The 20,376-nt window shown below is 40.2% G+C and overlaps 1 protein-coding gene across 3 annotated transcripts in view; it reads right to left on the bottom strand.

The window, feature by feature from the left end:
* The window catches only part of rims2a (regulating synaptic membrane exocytosis 2a), a 684,525-nt gene that overhangs the window by 20,367 nt on the left and 643,782 nt on the right, over positions 1–20,376 (bottom strand). The window contains exon 1 of one of the 3 annotated variants that reach the window (XM_055634905.1): positions 14,101–14,593. The exons of the other annotated variants lie outside the window; for them this stretch is intronic. Coding sequence (XP_055490880.1) covers positions 14,101–14,239 — 139 coding nt within the window. The 5' untranslated portion in view covers positions 14,240–14,593. Of the gene's footprint in view, positions 1–14,100; positions 14,594–20,376 lie in introns of those variants that run through there. 3 annotated transcript variants of the gene reach the window in all.

Raw genomic sequence — 20,376 nt, 5'->3', positions numbered from 1 at the left:
CTGGTGGTTACCTTTCTTCATCTCCTGGAGGGCACTGCCTGATGGTTGAGAAACTGCTGAGTTTCATTTCAGTAATTTCATTCCATGCGATGCAGACCAAGCATATACCAAGTAGGTGTAAACACTGACGACTGTAAGAACTGGCAAGAGTGGAACAAGTTTGGATATAAGGTGGGACGTATGAATTTCAAGCAATGGGGAAGTTTAAAATGGAAGTAGAGAATGCGCACGTTATTTTTCTGAAGCATAACTGTTATCATGTGCTGCGTCACTAATGTCTGAATCATTTCCGACAACAGTTTTAAGCTGACAGAATTTACATGCATAAAAAATAAACCATAGCAATAAACGGTTCTTGAATATAAATAAATCATATTGATCTATATTATAATATTGAGACAATTAGAAACATAGAAATTAGGTGCAGGAGTAGGCCATTCGGCCCTTCGAGCCTGCACCGCCATTCAATATGATCATGGCTGATCATCCAACTCAGTATCCCGTACCTGCCTTCTCTCCATACCCTCTGATCCCCTTAGCCACAAGGGCCACATCTAACTCCCTCTTAAATATAGCCAATGAACTGGCCTCAACTACCCTCTGTGGCAGAGAGTTCCACAGATTCACCACTCTCTGTGTGAAAAAAGTTCTCCTCATCTCGGTTTTAAAGGATTTTCCCCTTATCCTTAAGCTGTGACCCCTTGTCCTGGACTTCCCCAACATCGGGAACAATCTTCCTGCATCTAGCCTGTCCAACCCCTTAAGAATTTTGTAAGTTTCTATAAGATCCCCTCTCAATCTCCTAAATTCTAGAGAGTATAAACCAAGTCTATCCAGTCTTTCTTCATAAGACAGTCCTGACATCCCAGGAATCAGTCTGGTGAACCTTCTCTGCACTCCCTCTATGGCAATAATGTCCTCCTTCCTCAGATTTGGAGACCAAAACTGTATGCAATACTCCAGATTATTCCTTTTATTCAAGTGTCCTTTCCGTACACTTTGCAAATTTCACACAACAGGTTTACCATAATGATACTAGTTTTTAGAAATTGAAAATAAGAAGTTACACAAATCACTTCCATTTCCAATTGCTTCGATGGTTCATCAGTGATCTAACCGTGATGTGAACAATTGATTGAGGTCATTTAAATGAACAAGGAACAATTTGCTTTCATGGGGAATCAATAGCAACTTAGGTTTCATAGTGCTTTTAAATGTTTTTCTTCTTGATCTGAGCCCCATTACCAAGGCCACCATTAATTCTTTGTCCCTAATTGTATATGAGACGGTGCGGAGAGTTGCCATTTGGACTGCTGCAGTGCTTTTAGTGAAGATCCTCTTGTCTGTTGTTACATAGGTCCTGGCATTTAGTCCCAGATGATGGATCAGCAAAATGTTTTCAAGTCAGGATGGTGTGCTGCTTGGGTGGAAATAAACCAGTGGTGGTGTTTCCATATGCTGTGGTACATCTTTCTTGGTGGTAGAGGCTGTGAGTTTGGCAGTGCTGTTGGATGCTACAGTGCATGGTGTAAGTGCTATTCATTACTGCCATTGTGTGCCAGTGGCGGAGGGAATTAATGTTTTTGGTGGTGGAAAGGGGAGCAATAAAGAAAGCTGTCGTACTAGAAGTCAAGTTTCCTCAGAGTTGTTGGCACTACAGTCATCCAGGCAAGTGGAGAGTATTCTATCACATATATCTGCCTTGGTGTTGGTGGAAATCCTCAGAGTATGATCCCTGTATCATAGGATCAACCTAACATTGATGTACAGTATTTATGTGGCTGGTCCAGCAGAGCTTCTGATTATTGTTGATCCCCAGGATACTCTCGCTGGAAGATCCTTTTTTATCTTCTTTAAATCTCTAACCTTGACAGAAATGCAATTTTCTTCTGTATCGTATCTCCGTCTGCACTGCGGCCTAACATCGAGGAGCTGGCGGCCTCTGCTGGAGATCGACCTTGGAGCTCCAACAGCGGGAGCCTGTGGGCTTAACATTGTGGAGCTTGCGGGCCCTGGTTAGAGACCGACTTCGGGAGCTACAGGCCGCAGGAGCTTCTACTGCCCCGACGCGGGGGCTTCGATCGCTGGCTGCGGGAGCTTCGATCACCCCGACTGCAGATGGTTCGACTGCCCCCACCGCGGGCGAATAAAGAGGGAATAAAGAGGCTTCCATCACAGTGAGGAATGTGGGGAATCCGCTGTGGTGGAATTTATCTTGTTAACATTTATCTTGTTGCTTGTTGCTTGTGTCTTGTTGCTTTTTTTTAGTATGGCTGTACAGTAAATCAAATATCACTGTACCTTAATCGGTACACATGACAATAAAAGACCTTGTACCATCGGGTTCACCAATGTAATTTGGAAGGAAAATACCATCCTTATTTTGTTTGGCCACATGTATTTCCAGAATTTAAAATGATGAGAGGGATAGACAGAGTTGATGTGGATCAGCTTTTCCCTTTGAGAATAGGGAAGATTCAAACAAGAGGACATGACTTCAGAATTAAGGGACAGAAGTTTAGGGGTAACATGAGGGGGAACTTCTTTACTCAGAGAGTGGTAGCTGTGTGGAATGAGCTTCCAGTGGAAGTGGTGGAGGCTGGTTCGTTGGTATCATTTAAAAATAAATTGGATAGGCATATGGATGAGAAGGGAATGGAGGGTTATGGTATGAGTGCAGGCAGGTGCGACTAAGGGAAAAATGTTGTTCGGCACGGACTTGTAGGGCCGAGATGGCCTGTTTCCGTGCTGTAATTGGTATATGGTTATATACCCCTTCCTAAGTTCATAAGTAATAAGAGCAGAATTCGGCCAGTCAGCCCATCAAGTCTATTTCGTCATTTAATCATGGCTATCTATTTTGCTCTCATAACCCCATTCTCCTGCCGTCTCCCCATAACCCCTGACACCCTTACTAATCAAATCTATCTATCTATGTTTAAAAATATCCATTGATGGCCTCCACAGCCTTCTATGGCAATGAATTCCACAGATTCACTATCCACTGACTAAAGAAATTCCTCCTCATCCTAAAGGAACATCCTTTAATTCTGATGCTATGACTCTCCCACTGGTGGAAACATCCTCTCCACACACAATATACAGGCCTTTCACTATTCAGTAGGTGTTGAGATTGATTCAAATACTCTGTTAACCTTGCAGTGTTGTCGTCACAAACATTTGGGGACTGTGGCTAAATGATTAGATGCTCCACAAGTCAGTTAAACAACAGCCTAACATATTTGCATCCATGGTATCATACATAGAAACATAGAAATTAGGTGCAGGAGTAGGCCATTTGGCCCTTCGAGCCTGCACCTCCATTCAATATGATCATGGCTGATCATCCAACTCAGTATCCCGTACGTGCCTTCACTCCATACCCTCTGATCCCCTTAGCCACATCTAACTCCCTCTTAAATATAGCCAATGAACTGGCCTCGACTACCCTCTGCGGCAGAGAGTTCCAGAGATTCACCACTCTCTATGTGAAAAAAGTTATTCTCATCTCGGTTTTAAAGGATTTCCCCCTTATCCTTAAGCTGTGACCCCTTGTCCTGGACTTCCCCAACATCGGGAGCAATCTTCCTGCAACTAGCCTGTCCAACCCCTTAAGAATTTTGTAAGTTTCTATAAGATCCCCTCTCAATCTCCTAAATTCTAGAGAGTATAAACCAAGTCTATCCAGTCTTTCTTCATAAGACAGTCCTGACATCCCAGGAATCAGTCTGGTGAACCTTCTCTGCACTCCCTCTATGGCAAGAATGTCCCTCCTCAGATTTGGAGACCAAAACTGTACACAATACTCCAGGTGTGGTCTCACCAAGACCCTGTACAACTGCAGTAGAACCTCCCTGCTCCTAGACTCAAATCCTTTCAGATAATGTACCAGACACCAGTACCCAACCTTCACCATCACAATCCCTGTGTATGACCTGTCCCACTGGCAGGTCAGACCTACAATGAGGTATGTAAAATAAATTGCTAGGAATTGCATCAGACATACTTAAAACATGATGAGGTGCAAATCTCGTAAACTGTAACATGCAACTCCTTTCATCTTAAACAACAAATACAGCATGTTGGACACAACAAGATGGAGTAACTCAGTGGGAATACAGCAAGCCATAATCAGAAACAAAAACCTGATCTCACAATCTGTATACCACAATAATAATAGTAATGGATGGGATTTATATAGCACCTTTCTAGATACTCAAGGCGCTTTACATCGCATTATTCATTCACTCCTCAGTCACACTCGGTGGTGGTGAGCTACTTCTGTAGCCACAGCTGCCCTGGGGCAGACTGACGGAAGCGTAGCTGCTAATCTGCGCCTACGGCCTCTCCGACCACCACCAATCACTCACACACATTCACACGCAGACAAAGGTGGGTGAAATGTCTTGCCCAAGGACACAACGACAGTATGCACTCCAAGCGGGATTCGAACCGGCTACCTTCGGGTCGCCAGCCGAACACTTAGCCCATTGCGCCATCTGTCTGTCACAATGCTGCCACTTCTGGTAAGTCAGACCTCATAAGCAACCGATCAGATCAAAACCCTGTAGTCCACTCTTATCTAGTCATGATTGGTGACACAACAAAATGTAGATACTGCAATCTCGAGCAGAAAACAAAGTGCTGAAGGAAATCAGCAGGTCAGGCAGCATCTGTGGAGGGAATGCACCACCTATTCTCACCATGGATGTTGTCTGATCCTCTGAGTTTGTTCAACACTTTAATCTTTTGTTAAGATTGGCAGTGAATAATTAAAACAGCTAACAGGGAGCAAATTTTCATTCTCATTCTCATTGATGGCAAGGCCCAATATCTGAATGCTAAGTAAAAGGCTGAGGTGTTCAACCAGAATTGCCAAATAGATGATCCATGCTGTGCTCCTCTGGCAATCTCCATCATTACTGAAGCCAGTGAATCTAATTTGATTCACTCCACAAGTTATCAAGAAATGCATTATAAGAACCAGGGCCTTTGGAAACTCATGTATGTTACAGTTTTTAAAATATCTTTGAAATTCTGCAAATGTCTCTAAAGTATGAATAGGAAGTAAATGCTCCCAAAGTGAACTCCCAATAAATGTAAACCTTAATGTAATGTGACCCTCTGTAATTTATAGTATACTAAGAAGGGAAAACACAATTGTACACTCATTTAATCAGAGTAACAGTCACCATTTTAATTTTGGCCCCGTGCACAGGCCACATTAATCATTTAGCATCCTATTTAACCATACTCTGGAAGTAACTTCACAAGATGGACTCAGCAGTTAAAGAATGTGACTTGCTGACATCCATTCAACAGAAATTAGGAATTGGCAATAAATGCTCCCTTATCACATCATGTAAATTAATTTTTAAAAGGCGACAATTTAAAGAAATATTGTTAATTTGTAAAAACTGTCATGCATAAATCACTGTTGATTTATTAATGAAGGTCACAGAAATCTAGTTAAAAAGGATCATTGAATGTCATATGCAACAGTATGCAGCTCTCCAAATTCAATACATTCTTTTTACCAAAAAAACAATACACAGAATATGCTGGGCCTTAAGATCAATTATGGCAAAAAGCAAGCTGAACTTAACAGGGATAGCTTCGTTTGAATATGAAAAGGGTAATGAAAAATAGCAATTGTTTTGACTGAACTGATAAATATCTTCAGTGATATTTAAAAGTTTATGACCTGGGCTGTACAGCTTTCATGAGCATTGATTCCAATCTGGGCCACTTCACTCTAACCAGTGTTTAAAATGTCTAACAATGTTTAAAAAAAAGACCCAATGCCTTATGCGGCCAGTGATAAGCTCTGCTCAAAATGTTGGTGACTGCTTTACTGAGTTTAAATGTGTGATAAGGGTACATGCCCATTATTATTTGAGGTTATTAGCTAAATACCATTCTGATTTCATGATGTCAAGCCTAAAATGACCATATACTTGCTTGTCCCATTCTCTTTAGTTAGGTGTTTTTCCAAATTTACCTAATATCCTTTTTATAAAAAATCTTATACATCTCTGGATTTCTTTATTTTTAAGGAACAATTTCTCATAACTTTCATCTCTTACCCTGAAGGTGCTTCAGCTTTGCTCCACCTTATTTCAAGTACTTGATGCCTCAGTGTGTTTTCCTAAGATGCAATCAGACTAGGGCTTTATTGGTTCAAATTGTTAGTCCTCATCCACCCATATTCCTCCCTCCAGCTCTACATTTCACTTCTCCTCCTCTGACACCCTTTTGTCTCCTTTCAGCTGTAGCATGTGCCTCTATTCCACCCATTTGACAATCATACCACCCCTCTCACCAGTATCCATTTATCACTGGCTAGGCTTTGTCCCACCCATGCATCTCTTTTCCAGCTCTCTCTCCCATACTCCAATCAGTCTGAAGAAGGATCCTGACCCCAAATGTCTCCTGTCCATTCCCTCCGATTGCTGCCTGATCTGCTGAGTTCTTTGATTTTTAATTCACTATTATACCGGCTTTGTTGACTGTTGCTCTGTATCAGCTGGGCATGGTGGAAGTTGCATCTACCAAACTCCCATACTTCTCTCAAACTCACCTTTAAGGGCCAGTCCCACTATGGCAACCTTATTGGCGAGTTTAGGAGAGTCTGCGCTCTCCACAAACTTGCAGCATGGTTCACACATGGTTGTAGGTGGTCTCTGGTAAGTCTCCATCATAGTCGAGAGGAGTTCCCGCATAGTTGTTACTACTCGTGGCCTCAGTTTGGTCGTGGAAAATGTTTCAACATGTTGAACATTTTTCTGCAAGCAAAAATTGGTCGGCATGGAGAAAATCGATACTTTTGAACTCGTATTGCAGTGACAGTGGGGTCACCATGTCGTTGTAGGTAGTCGAGGTAGTCGGAGGTAATCTCCTTTGCTGACCAGGCATTTTAATTGGCTCATTGGGGGGGGGGGGGGGGGAAATGTAAGCACGAGTTTTCAGAACCAAGGAAAACCGACCGGTAATGTTAAATGTCAGCTAAACTTCACAGCTGTGTATCTCTGGCTTAATAAAAGTTGCCTGGCTTCTTAAAAGTGTCTCCACCCATTCTCCCCTACCCTCCCCCCGTACTTACCGTACACTGTGCTAGCCGTCTAGCTATTTTAGTAGCATTCACACATTTTTTCTGACTGTACAGTACAATACACCATGTTTAATCAGAGTTATAGCATCAAAGAGTCATACAGCTCCTTGCCTCTTTAACTCTAATTGAATTTGGTGTATTGTACTTACAGTCATAATTAGAGCCGGGATGTTTAGGCACTAAAAAACTTGGAAAAAGGCAGGCAAAAAGGCATAGTAAAATTACAAAAAAGGCACAAAAAAGGCATACTTTGACAAAAAAGGCATACCAAGGCATATATTTCATCACCAAAATATGGTTAAAAATGATAATATAAAGGTATACCATATTAAATGACCAAAGTTGCCTGGTTGCATATAATTACTAGCATTGTTTTTAAATTATCTGGTGTTAAACTATGCCGTCTGACAGACAGAAAATGCTTCAGTTGTGAAAAACGTTCTACCTCAGCTGAGGTAATTGGTGCATACCCGAATCAAGCTACAGACTCTATATTCATGTCAATATCTTGTGCATTACAACTACCTTAAAAAACGTTAGCTATGTTTTGTATTTCATCAAGATGTTTGTTAGCTAAAATCACTCTCTCACATTTTCCTAGTATGTCTTTACCGACATTGCCAGGAACTTTACGAATTCCGTCAATTACTTTGTTGAAAACCTGCAATTTATTCACTAATTTTTTGCCACGTTTCTCAAGGGAAGTGATAGCTTGTGGGAAGTTTGCAAAATTGGAAGCAATAAACACAAGATCGCGGTGGAGGGACATTTTCTGACGATCCTAACTTCACTGACGATCCTAACTGCAGCAGATTCTCCTTCTTCAAAACAGTTGACAATCTATTTTATCTTTTCAAAATTTGCAGCATAGTACAGTACAGCAGAGAGCCATGTACCCCACCTAGTCAAAAACGGGCTGAGGAGGTAGCAGAATCTCAGGTGCCATTTCGTTGAACAACTGCACACGTGACGGTGCTCCAAGGAAGATTTTCTTGACATTGGAAACTAGGCGATCAACATTTGAAAACAAGCTTGGCAATTCTATGGAGCCCTTGAGCTAAGCATGTCAAATGCAACATTTTGTGGAATAAAACTTTAAGAGCACGAGCAGCTTGTTTCATCTACGGAGCTGCATCAGTCACAAACAGAAGAACATTCTCGTGTTTTATACCTTCTGGCCAAAGTACAGCAAATGAAGATGTAAACAACTGAGCAATTGTTGAGCTGTTTGACTTCTCCACTAATTCCGATGTCAACAAATACTCCTTTGATGATTGACCTGCCTCCAGTGTACTGATGACTACATTGGCAACATATCTCCCCCCAACATCTCGTCTATTGAGACCTATGTTTTGTTGCTTGCAACTTCATCTCTAATTTTCTGCACAACAATGAAGTTGCTGTCAACATAATGTTTCCATAATGGTGACTCGCTTGGTATAATAATAATAATAATAATAATAATAATAATAATAATAATAATAATAATAATAATGGTAATAATAATAATAATAATAATAATAATAATAATAATAAAAAATACTTTATTAATTCCCTTGTTCAGGGGAAATTCAGATGTCCTTGCAGCACACTAATAAAAATACAACATAGCATTAGAGAAGAAGTTTAACATTAAAACATAAAAACATCCCCCCACAATGGTTCCCACTGTGGGGGAAGGCACAAAGTCAAGTCCCCATCCCCATGGCCACCCATAGTCGGACCTATTGAGGCCTCCGCAGTCGCCGCTAGGAAGGCCCGATGTTCCAGGCCGTTCGCGCTGGGTTGGGAGAACCCTCTCAACGGCTTGGGATGCCTGGAACGGTCGCTTCCTTACCGGAGACTGCGGCTTACAAGCCAACAGGCCGCGCTGGACGGAGCTCCACGCACTGGCGATCTCAGCGAGAGATCCCAGGTTCCCGATGTAAAGCGCACCGCCGCCCGCAGCTGGCCGCTCCACAGATCCGCGGCTCTGCAATGTTTTTATCGGCGGTCCCAGCCCGGCGACCCAGGCAAGGCATCGCCCGCTCCGCGAAAGGATTATATGTTCCTCTGTGTATTTCTCTAAGAAACCTCTGAGAGGTTTGTTTTCCAATTTCCACAGTGGAATTCCTGCATCAATTAATACCTTGCACAGATCATTTGAAAACTCAGATATGCGACTGGAGCCAGCAGTGAATGTAGTGAGGAGACAAGCTTGGGTAGTCTACACCCCCGCAGTATCAACATTGACCTCTAATTTTAGATAGCACTTAGATCCCTCCTCCCCCTTCCCTTTCCCAGCTCTCCTTCTAGTCCTACTGCCTGCACCTCTTCCTTTCTCCCCCCCCCTCCACATCAGTCTGAGGAAGGGTCTCGACCCAAAATATTGCCTATTCCTTCTCTCCATAGATGCTGCCTCATCCGCTGAGTTTCTCCAGCATTTTTTGTCTACCTTCGATTTTTCCAGCATCTGCAGTTCTTTCTTAAATAGATCTTGGCGAAGACTGAACCAACGGGCAGTGGCACGAACGAATGAACGGCCAATGGTGGCGCCCCCGGTTTCGCCCCGGGGTGGAAATTTTCTTGTAAGTTATACTATGTTAACACATTAATAATAACATTAATATTAATGGGTTAACATAGAAAACGCCATTGTAATCACAATACAACTAGTGAAAATAGCGCAACCTTTTAGCAAAACGGCATAAAAGGCTGATTTAGGCACTCAATCGTGAAAAAGACATTATCCTGGTGAAATTATCAAAAAAAGGCATGAAAAGACACAGGGTATTTATTGCAAAATCCTGACTCTAGTCATAATACACCAATAATACACCCATTAACTTTAATTACAAAAAACCATCTCCACCCCCATTTCACCCAGGCTGACCAAGATTCGCCATCGCAGCTAGTCTTACTGCCCACTTTTGTCTCAAATCGCCTTAAACCTATCCTATCCATGAACCAGTACAAATGTCTTTTAAATATTGCTATGGTACCTGCCTCAACTACTTCCTCAATCTATTCCCCTCATTTTATACATCCCTATATGATCACCCTCCCATACTCAATTGAATAAAGTCATGCCTGTTCCATCTCTCCTAATAGCTCAGATCCTATTGTCCTAGCAAAATCTTCATAAATCGTTACTGCACACTCTCTAGCATAAGAGTGTGTTTCGTACAGTGTGGTGACCAAAACGGAACATAATACTTGAAGTGCAGCCTCGTTAATATCTTCTACAACGTTTACATAATGTCCCAACTTTAATGGCCAATTTAAACTGCATGTTAAAAGCCTTCTTAACCGTCCTATTTCACTTCGGCATAGTTCCACTTTCAGGAAACGATGTACTTATACATCAAAATACCTCTGCTCTACATACACCCCCGTGAAGGTCCTACCCTGGTTTGAGTGAAGAGTTGTGAATTGTGAAGCTAGAGGAAGGAATGTACGTGGAAGGCATCACAATTCATAACTCTTTAATCATTTTATGTCACACCTTCTGTCTTTTCATATCTGACCTTTGTCCAACCACCTGCCTATCAAACCACCCCCCCTCCCACCTGTATCCATTTATTACTTGGCAGTACTTGTCCTGCTCCTCTCTTCCACCTTTCATTGAGCCTCTATCCCCCACAATCAGTCTGAAGAAGGGTCCCAACTCGAAACGTCATGTATCTATGTTATCTTGAGATGCTGCCTGACCCGCTGAGTTACACCAGCACTTTGTGTCTATTTTGTAATCGATATTTGCAGCTCCTTGTTTCATTCAAAATATCTGCATTAACTTTCCCTAGTCTTCATATCTTTAAGTACTGCATGTTATTATTTTGCCCACATTCATTCTTACCACCTTATAATTTCAAGGCTTCCTTTCTATTGTTTACAAGTCTAATTGATTTTTCACAGGTTGGTGCTACTAACTAGATACCTAAAATGGCTCAATAACTGACACCAAGGTAATTCATGCAGTACACTGCTTTACCTCAACTTAATCTTTTTAAGATTCTTTAATTTCTTATCCATATCCAAGATCTATCCTGAATTTTCACTGCTTTGCATTTAACAAGCAGGCTTCCATGAGGAATCATCTTTTCCCGTAGGAAGTCCAAAGCAACAAGACAACAAAGATTCTATTGGTACACAAAATTGCTGGAGAAACTCAGCGGGTGCAGCAGCATCTATGGAGCGAGGGAAATAGGCAACGTTTTCAGCCGAAACCCTTCTTCAGACTGATGGGGGGTGGGCGGGGAGAAGAAAGGAAAAAGGAGGAGGAGCCCGAAGGCTGAGGGATAGGAGGAGACAGCCCGAGGGCTGAGGAAGGGGAGGAGATAGCAAGGGTTAACAAAATTGCGAGAATTCAATGTTCATGTCCCCATGATGCAGACTCCCCAAGCGGAATATGAGGTGCTGTTCCTCCAATTTCCGGTGTTGCTCGCTCTGGCCATGGAGGAGACCCAGGACAGAGAGGTCGGACATGGAATGGGAGGGGGAGTTGAAGTGCTGAGCCACCGGGAGGTCAGGCTGAGTTTCTCCAGCATTTTTGTGTACCTTTGATTTTCCAGCATCTGCAGTTCCTTCTTAAACAAAGATTCTGTTATTTTGCTAAGCTGTTGTGAAAGCAATGTTTTCTCATATGTTGAAATTCTAACATCAATTAACTGTGCCTTAAATGCTCCATCTAAGTACAGTGAAGTTGAAGACACTTATCCACCAACAATGGAAATAAAAAGTTAATGATTGGCAGGCACATCTTGTGAAGAAATAGAATAATAGCAAGAAGATACAAATTCAATCACAAAATACCATCTGAAAGGAACAAAGTGCAAGCAGGTATAGAGAAGAGGAAATGGAGATAAAATAATACTACAGAAAAATGGATTCAGATTACTGCTGCTATTCTTCAATGAATGTTCTGCCTTCTGTTGCTGTGGTTACAGTGTAGGCAGTTCTCAGCTTTTATCCTAGCATGAACCCTACCCAATCACGGATCAAGCCAATTTAAAGAAAAACATCAAAACTGAACATGCCTAAAATAATTATATACGACTAAAGAACTGAAGTGAAATGGCAATGTTAAGGTATAATTCTATAGCTTCTTACGGGAAGGTTGTGCACATTTACATTTGATATAAGATCAGGTTCATCAGTTATTGATGCTACATGAGCATTTGTTTTTATGGCCCATGACCCTAAGGTGATTGGATATTCACAATAAGATTTAGTAAGAGCATTCATCAGATTGTAAGCAATTAACTACTCTGATTTGTATTATAATAAGATTTACACCTTGAGCTACTTAAACCATTTTCTAATTATTATGTGGCTTTTTATTGATACTCAAGGACAAATGTTGCAGTTCCTAGCTTCGCCCTTTAGATTTCCACTGTTTCAAATAACCGGCAATGTTAAGTACCAATAAAACAGTGAGTATAGCAGCAAGCATCGTATACTCAATCGGAATTGTAAGCATACAGTCAACAAGGGGAATTAATACATTCATATTTCGTTCCAGTTTTAATTCAGAAATAAGTTACACGTGATTTCTCAATAAATTAATACCTTGATTTTGTTTAGATTCCCACCCTATGACGTGTGAGTTAGCATAAAAACCTGATAGGTTTATTTGCAAGAGATGCTTTTGTTGCTAGGCTCCCTGCAACATCTCACTGTGAGAGATAGCATGTAATTGCTTCAATTTTATCAATCCATGTACTCCAGGAAAGCTTTTGGTACAATCTCCAACCGAAACAACCCATGAACATCTACTAGCACTAGAAACAAGAAATATCTATATGTTAAAAGACAACCGTTTATACAGTTTAGGTATAACTGTTATGGCAGCTTGATCATCATTGGCAAACTATATAAATCTTTGTAGAAGGATTGAAATGTCTCAATTAATGGAGTGATTCACACAGTGCATGCAGAAAAGTGGTTAGATTCTGAGAATGCAGGAGCTAAAGACAAATAGCAGGAGGACAAGATAAAAGAATGAAACAGTCCTTGCTCACAGCCACAGAGGCAGTTTGCTCATCATCATTAACAATGTACAAATATTGAGTTTTAACAGAGGTCCAGGATTATTAGGAATACCAACCTAAATGTCTAGCTCCTCAAAGTCTAGGTAATGAATAACTAAATATTTCTCAATTGAAATAAAGGTAGATTATATCTAACCACTTCAAATTTTATATTTTTGCACTGTTCAGAATGCTTGAAGTAACCTCAGCTTTAAAATGAAAATAGTTGTGCCAGGTATTAAAATATTTAAGACAGTTTGGCCCTATTACCTCTATATAGTGACGATTTTTGCATCAACTACTTTTAACAATTGAATGTAAACTGTGACAATTGAGTAATCTGACACAGCTTTAAAGATCACTATTTTCAGTGCTTGTCGCAAGTTTGTTGCTATGGTCTTATTCTTAACTATGAAATGAACAAACAAGCTGGCTGACATGTTTTATTTTTGGCTAGGAAGGTAATGCAACTGCTTTTTACCCCTTTTATAATTTAATTAAAAAATATATCATTTTAGAACAAGTATCATCTTGAATTTAACCACAAAAATAATTTTTCACTTACATGATACTTAACGAGGTGTGTGTAAAAGAGAGAGAGAGGAAGCAAGTGAGAAATGGAACGAATGAAGCAAAGACGAATATGAGAGAAAGAGAGAGATAGACTAATGGTAGAGGATGAAATGACAAAACATTACTGGATTCTTTGCTCTTCAGTATGTTTTCATGCAAATTACACTACACCGATGTAATTAGTGCCACAGTTAGGAAAAGATATGAGTGCTTCATTAAATTTTGCCATTTCACATATAATTGATAAACACCAGAGAGTTTGTGATTTTAAATGTATGTAGTTTGCATCAGTTTGCACCAATATCAATACATAATCAGGCAATATGATCATCTTTTTCCTATAATTTTATAGCAAGTACCAATCAGCTGGTACAGTAGACGAGAGATTACTTTTGGAAATTTTCTTACCTCCGTCCCCTTCGTCAAATGAATTCATACAAGGAAAATAAACAGCCAAGGCTTCAAAAGATGCCGATAAGCTTATCCGGCTGGGTGACCTCTGCATTCGCAAGCCAGCATTTCCCGTATCTGGTCCATGCCGAACCATCTTGGTGGACCCTCCTTTCGCGCGGTACAGGACACGAGGCGTTTTGACGGTTGTTCTGAACTGATTCTATTCAAAAATAATGGGGGATAATTTCCCCGTTCTCTGGCTTTGCCAAGAGACCTCTCGTAGTTTACTTTTCTTAGCACAAAAATCGCATTTCACAGTTTAGTCAGACGTTTATTTACTCTTCCGAGATTTGGAGTGCATTTACTAAATGTGCATCCTGTGCAGCATTGGATAGCCAAAAGTTGATAGTTTGATAGTTAAGCAACAGCAGAAACTGAACCGTCTTTCTCTTCCTGGCATAAGAAAACAGCTGTGTTGTCTCCTTTGCTTCCTCTTGGACTGGAGCTCTCTGCCTCTGCTTTACTCTGCTCATTGATTCACAAAAGAGCTCTGGGAACATGCTGAGTGAAGTGTAGCTGGCTTCTGTGAGCAGCCAATCAGAGTGGGAAGAGGAGGAGAGTAGTTAGCACTCTCCAGCATAAGTGCTTTGGCAAGCACAGGATGTCATATTTTATAAAATCAACAGTTACTTAATTATACCTTTTGGATTAATTCACTTTCGGAGCTTGGGCAATGAACAAGAAATGCTAGTCGAATATTTTGTACAATTATTGACAAAGGAAATCAATCTTAGGCAAAGTTCTGGTGCAGAAAATCAACTGCTGAAACTGACCATTGCAACATATTGACTAATTTCAGAATATCTGCAATTATCATATAACATTCTCATTAATTACTTAAAAGCCCAATTATCAAGTATACCTCATTTCCTTTCTCCCTCCTGTAATAAAGTTCCTCTTTTACACCTTATACCTTTGTTGTTTGCTACTGTAATGCATTTACCAACAATGCTCCTTTGAAAGGTGTAATTCCTGATATCTCTGGCAAAACTCAAAAACGTAATCATTGTGCACAGTCCTACAAATCCATTGACTGTTATTAAGCATATATTAACTGTCCATAATTCTATATTGTGTGGCAATGGATCAGTAACATAATAGACAGGGCTTGAAATTCTATCATGTTGCAGAATATCGTGAGCTTAGTGATTCGGCTAATTTTGGCAACAGAATAGTGATGATTAGATATTTTTTCTGTTAGTTAAACCTCAGTCACCACACAGTTTTAAGTGCATGAAATTGATTTATATGTAAAGATTCTTCACTCCCTGCAATTTGTTTTTGACAAATTTCTGTTCTTATAGTTGAACAAATTGTCATAAATTTGTTTTCTCCATTAGTTTTATAAGTACCAATCAACAGGTACAATGGATAAGAGATATCTATGCCAAATAAATTAACTCTGTATGCTATCCAATAGGATGCTGGGTGTGAGTCCGACATCTTGCCTCACTGACAGTTCACTGACTCATTATAAGCAACAATTACACTGTGGAAATGTTTTCTGAAAAGCAATTGCTTACTGCAATAGACATTCGGCAGATTGTGAAATCACATTGTCATTCACAATAAACATGACATACATTTCAGCATGATTGTCATCACGTGATGATCCAATTCAAATATATGCTTTGTAAATTAGCGAATTTGGTATTACAATTGTGCATATGTCTGTTTGGCCAGGTCATGGGTCATTCGGGATAAACATTCTCACCTGCTGACCTACTGTGTGTATACATTACGATCGATAATTGTTTTGACCTGCGTTTCATACGTATTTTCCAGTTTTGTTTCTTCGAGGTAAGAAAATACTGCTTTCAAAACTATTACTTAAGTGTATATATGGTTCATTTGTACAAAACTACAATGGTTTTGGTGGTTTTATTGCCTTTTCCTTGGTCGCTTGCTGGCCCGCTTCAGTGAGGGCATAGAAACATAGAAATTAGGTGCAGGAGTAGGCCATTCGGCCCTTCCAGCCTGCACTGCCATTCAATATGATCCTGGCTGATCATCCAACTCAGTATCCTGTACCTGCCTTCTTTCCATACCCCCTGATACCTTTAGCCACTAGGGCCATATCTAACTCACTCTTAAATATAGCCAATGAACTGGCCTCGTCTACCTTCTGTGGCAGAGAATTTAGTTGAGGCCAGTTCATTGGCTATATGACGATGAATAACAACCATTTTTTTAATTGTATTTGTTTTTGGGGGAGGTGGGGGAGAATGAAATCAAATGTATGGCTTCTATATAATATAACCATATAACAATTACAGCACGGAAACAGGCCATCTCGACCCTTCTAGTCCGTGCTGAACACATATTTTTTTTTTATCATATAACTATCAATGAATAATATCAAAAGTATTTTCACCTCTTACTGTACTAGTCCACAGCCACGGGCTGTATGCACGTTATTTGACTTCTGAAAGAGTTCTGCATGTACACGTGCAAGTAAAGTTGTGCAAAGCAACACAAACCAATGTCGACCAACATGTAGACAATGGACCAGACAACAAGCTTATGTGCACAAATGCAGCTGTCAAGAGAACTGTAACTGCATGGGATGCATCCAAAAACAGAAGGATATAAACAAACTGACTGACAAAGTTGAAATGTTGGAAGGTAAGGTAGAAGAATTGAAACTAAAACTGAAGAATGCTGCAGCTAAAAAGCATTTTTGTAGCAATATCAAGACCGACCAAAATGTGAGAAGATTGACAGGGCTTTCTTCGAAGGAAGACAGACAAACCTATTCAAGTATGAAAGCATAAAGCAATGAAAATGCGATATTAGGAAGGGAAGAAAAAAGTTGTCAGTACTAAAGTACCAAGAACATTTAATCAATTGCCAAAGAAGTCTGGACCCAGATCAAAATTCAGCGTCAAGGATGAATGGTACTCATGTTAATGAAGCTACGCCTTGGGCTATTGATGCTGTTTCTCACAACTTTGTTTGGGCTCAGTGGGGGTATATGTTCTAAAATAATCAATACGTGGATTAAATTCCAAGTCACCCAATGGAAACTGCTGATTTTCTGGCCAGAGCGTGATTTGATAAGGTCCACTGCCGAAACAGATAATAAATAAATGCCCAGCACTGAGATGCATTCTCGACTGCACAGACAATAGACAATAGGTGCAGGAGTAGGCCATTCAGCCCTTCTAGCCAGCATCGCCATTCAATGTGATCATGGCTGATCATTCACAATCAGTACCTCGTTCCTGCCTTCCCACCATATCGCTTAACTCCGCTATCCCTAAGAGCTCTATCTAACTCTCTCTTGAAAGCATATTGACAGAGATATTTATAGAATGAACATGGCATCTACAGTTGCAGGCTTTGACATGGTCCAACTACAAGAACACAACACTGCAAAACTATTGGTTGGAATTGCCCCCAATGGCATGTTCACATTCCTATCAAGAGCTTGTGGTGTGTGATCATCTGATACACACATTGTTAGGAAGATTGGACTATTGAACTTAGTTGATCCTAGGGATTGCATAATGGCGGATAGAGGAATTCCCATTCAAGAAGACTTGATGTTTCGCCAAGCCTATTTAGAGATTCCCCCTCCCAGCGGTGATTATCAGCATATGACCAGAGAAAAAGTACACAAAATCATGACGGTTGCCAATGTCCACATTCATGTTGAACGGGTCATAGGTCGTCTCAAGTTGTTTAACATCCTGAGAAACACATTACCCATCACATTAGTTCTGCATTTTACCCGTTTGTGCAGCATTTTGTAATTTACTGCCTCCATTGGTGTGTAAATGAGATGTTGTTGCACTTGCAGATCATTTTGATCAAGATTCAAGAGGGTTTATTGTCATGCGTCCCAGATAGAACAATGACATTCTTGCTTTGCTTCAGCACAACAGAATATAGTAGGCATACAAAAAATACAGAACAGAACTGATCAGTGTGTCCATATATCCAATGAATATATGTATACACACATAAATAAACAGATAAAGTGCAATGGGCTATTTGATGATCAGAGTTTTGTTTGAGTTGAGTTTAATAGCCTGATGGCTGTGGGGAAGTGGCTATTCCTGAACCTGGATGTTGCAGATTTCAGGCTCCTGTACCTTCAACTTTATGTTCTACCAGATTTGATATGAATTGAAATCCAGAACTTGCCGAGTTTGCAACATGTACATTTCAACTCAATCAGAGGTTTGCATCTGTTACATCATACTTAATTTGCAAAACAGTTTTGTTATCACCATGTATCTATACAGAGGTCATTTATTGCATTTAATTCATAGTATTCAAACTGGTGGATTTTTTTCTGACAGCTTGACAGTACTGAGCTATACATTTAGTTTGTGATGGCCCAATGTAGTTGCATTTGCATGAAAGGTTTTAAGAGAATTTGTTTTTTCAAGCCACAATAACTATTTACTAATAGTTATATGGTATGTGTGGCTGGATATCATGTCTACATAATCCAAGAGATCCAGATCCACAATCATCACAAAAAATGCTGAAAATCTGCATTTGCATTTTGTGAGATAAATTTGAGCCATATCACAATAAATAGAGCCGCAGAGCCCAACTTCATAGCTGAGATTTGCAACGTAGTAGATGTGGTATTTTGATGTAGAACTTAGATCATTCCAAATGAATAATGGTGAAAAATAGTTGTTTTAAAAAGAATAATGTTTTTACTGTTCCCTTCTAACTTTATCATTTCAAAACCCGCCAAGCTATTCATTTATCAGTAGACAGAAAAAAAGTGAAATAAATAGGTGAGGCAGCAAGATACTTCATAATTATAATAGTAGGTATAATAAGATCAGCCCATTCACAACTCATGTACTCTTCTTGTGGAAGAACATAAACTCAACGTCCACTGTAAAATTTGTATTCCTCAGCTATCATAGAACAAGGGCTGTGTCAGCTTTAACAGTTGAACAGGGAGATTCATTTTCTGCTGAAGACTAGATCCAAGACTTTCACGAAGGAGAACTCTGTATTGCACAAGAAGGCCAAACATGATCTCTGTCGGGATATCAGGGATGCAAGAGAGAATTGCAGAACAAACCGAAAGCTCAATTTAATCATTCTTTCTAAATGTAATGTACTGGTCAAGTCATGAAGCCACATTCTGGAATTGGGAGCTGTTGTTTTTTTCTATGACATGAGGAGTAGTTTCTTTGCTGTAATGAGACAGTAGGAGAGGAATTGTTGTTGAACAGTTGTGAGTTGTCTTGATGTTTCAGACCCCAAAGATGATTAATGGGCTTTGGGTTTAATGGGATGTTAAGAATGTCTGAGATATTGTACTGACTATAAGGGACGAATGGCCTACTTCTGCACCTATTGTCTATATTCTTAAATATATCAGACAAGAAAGAGGTAAGTTTAGGGCACGATACAAAGTTATGAAAAAGAGTAGCATCTGAGGAGTGACATTTATCACAAGTAGGAGAAACATTTGGATATATACTGTGTATTTTTGCCTTGGAGTAGTCTATGTATAGTTGTGAACTGTATGAGGCAGTGTCTAGCATTGTTTGAGCACCTATGTATAAGTTTGAGGCTTTCACTCATATTTCATCTGATATTTGCACATTTATATCTTTTCCCCAATTGATCTTATACTTGCTAGAGGATGGAGAGGTTATTGATAGAAACATAGAAAATAGGTGCAGGAGTAGGCCATTCGGCCCTTCGAGCCTCACCACCATTCAATATGATCATCATCCAACTCAGTATCATGTACCTGCCTTCTCTCCATACCCCCTGATCCCTTTAGCCACAAGGGCCACATCTAACTCCTTCTTAAATATAGCCAATGAACTGGCCTCAACTACCCTCTGTGGCAGAGAATTCCAGAGAATCACCACTCTCTATGTGAAAAATGTTTTCCTCATCTTGGTCCTAAAGGTTTTCCCCCTTATCCTTAAGCTGTGACCCCTTGTTCTGGACTTCCCCAACATTGGGAACAATTTTCCTGCATCTAGCCTGTCCAACCCCTTAAGAATTTTATAAAGTTTCTATAAGATCCCCCCTCAATCTTCTAAATTCTAGCGAGTACAAGCCGAGTCTATCCAGTTTTTCTTCATATGAAAGTCCTGACATCCCAGGAATCAGTCTGGGTGCACTCCCTCTATGGCAATAATGTCCTTCCTCAGATTTGGAGACCAAAACTGTACGCAATACTCCAGGTGTGGTCTCACCAAGACCCTGTACAACTGCAGTAGAACCTCCATGCTC

This window comes from Leucoraja erinacea, chromosome 4 (genome assembly GCF_028641065.1).
Source record: "Leucoraja erinacea ecotype New England chromosome 4, Leri_hhj_1, whole genome shotgun sequence".
NCBI lineage: Eukaryota > Metazoa > Chordata > Chondrichthyes > Rajiformes > Rajidae > Leucoraja > Leucoraja erinaceus.
Note: the sequence above shows the minus strand (reverse complement) of the source record. Positions and strands in the feature narration are given on the sequence as shown.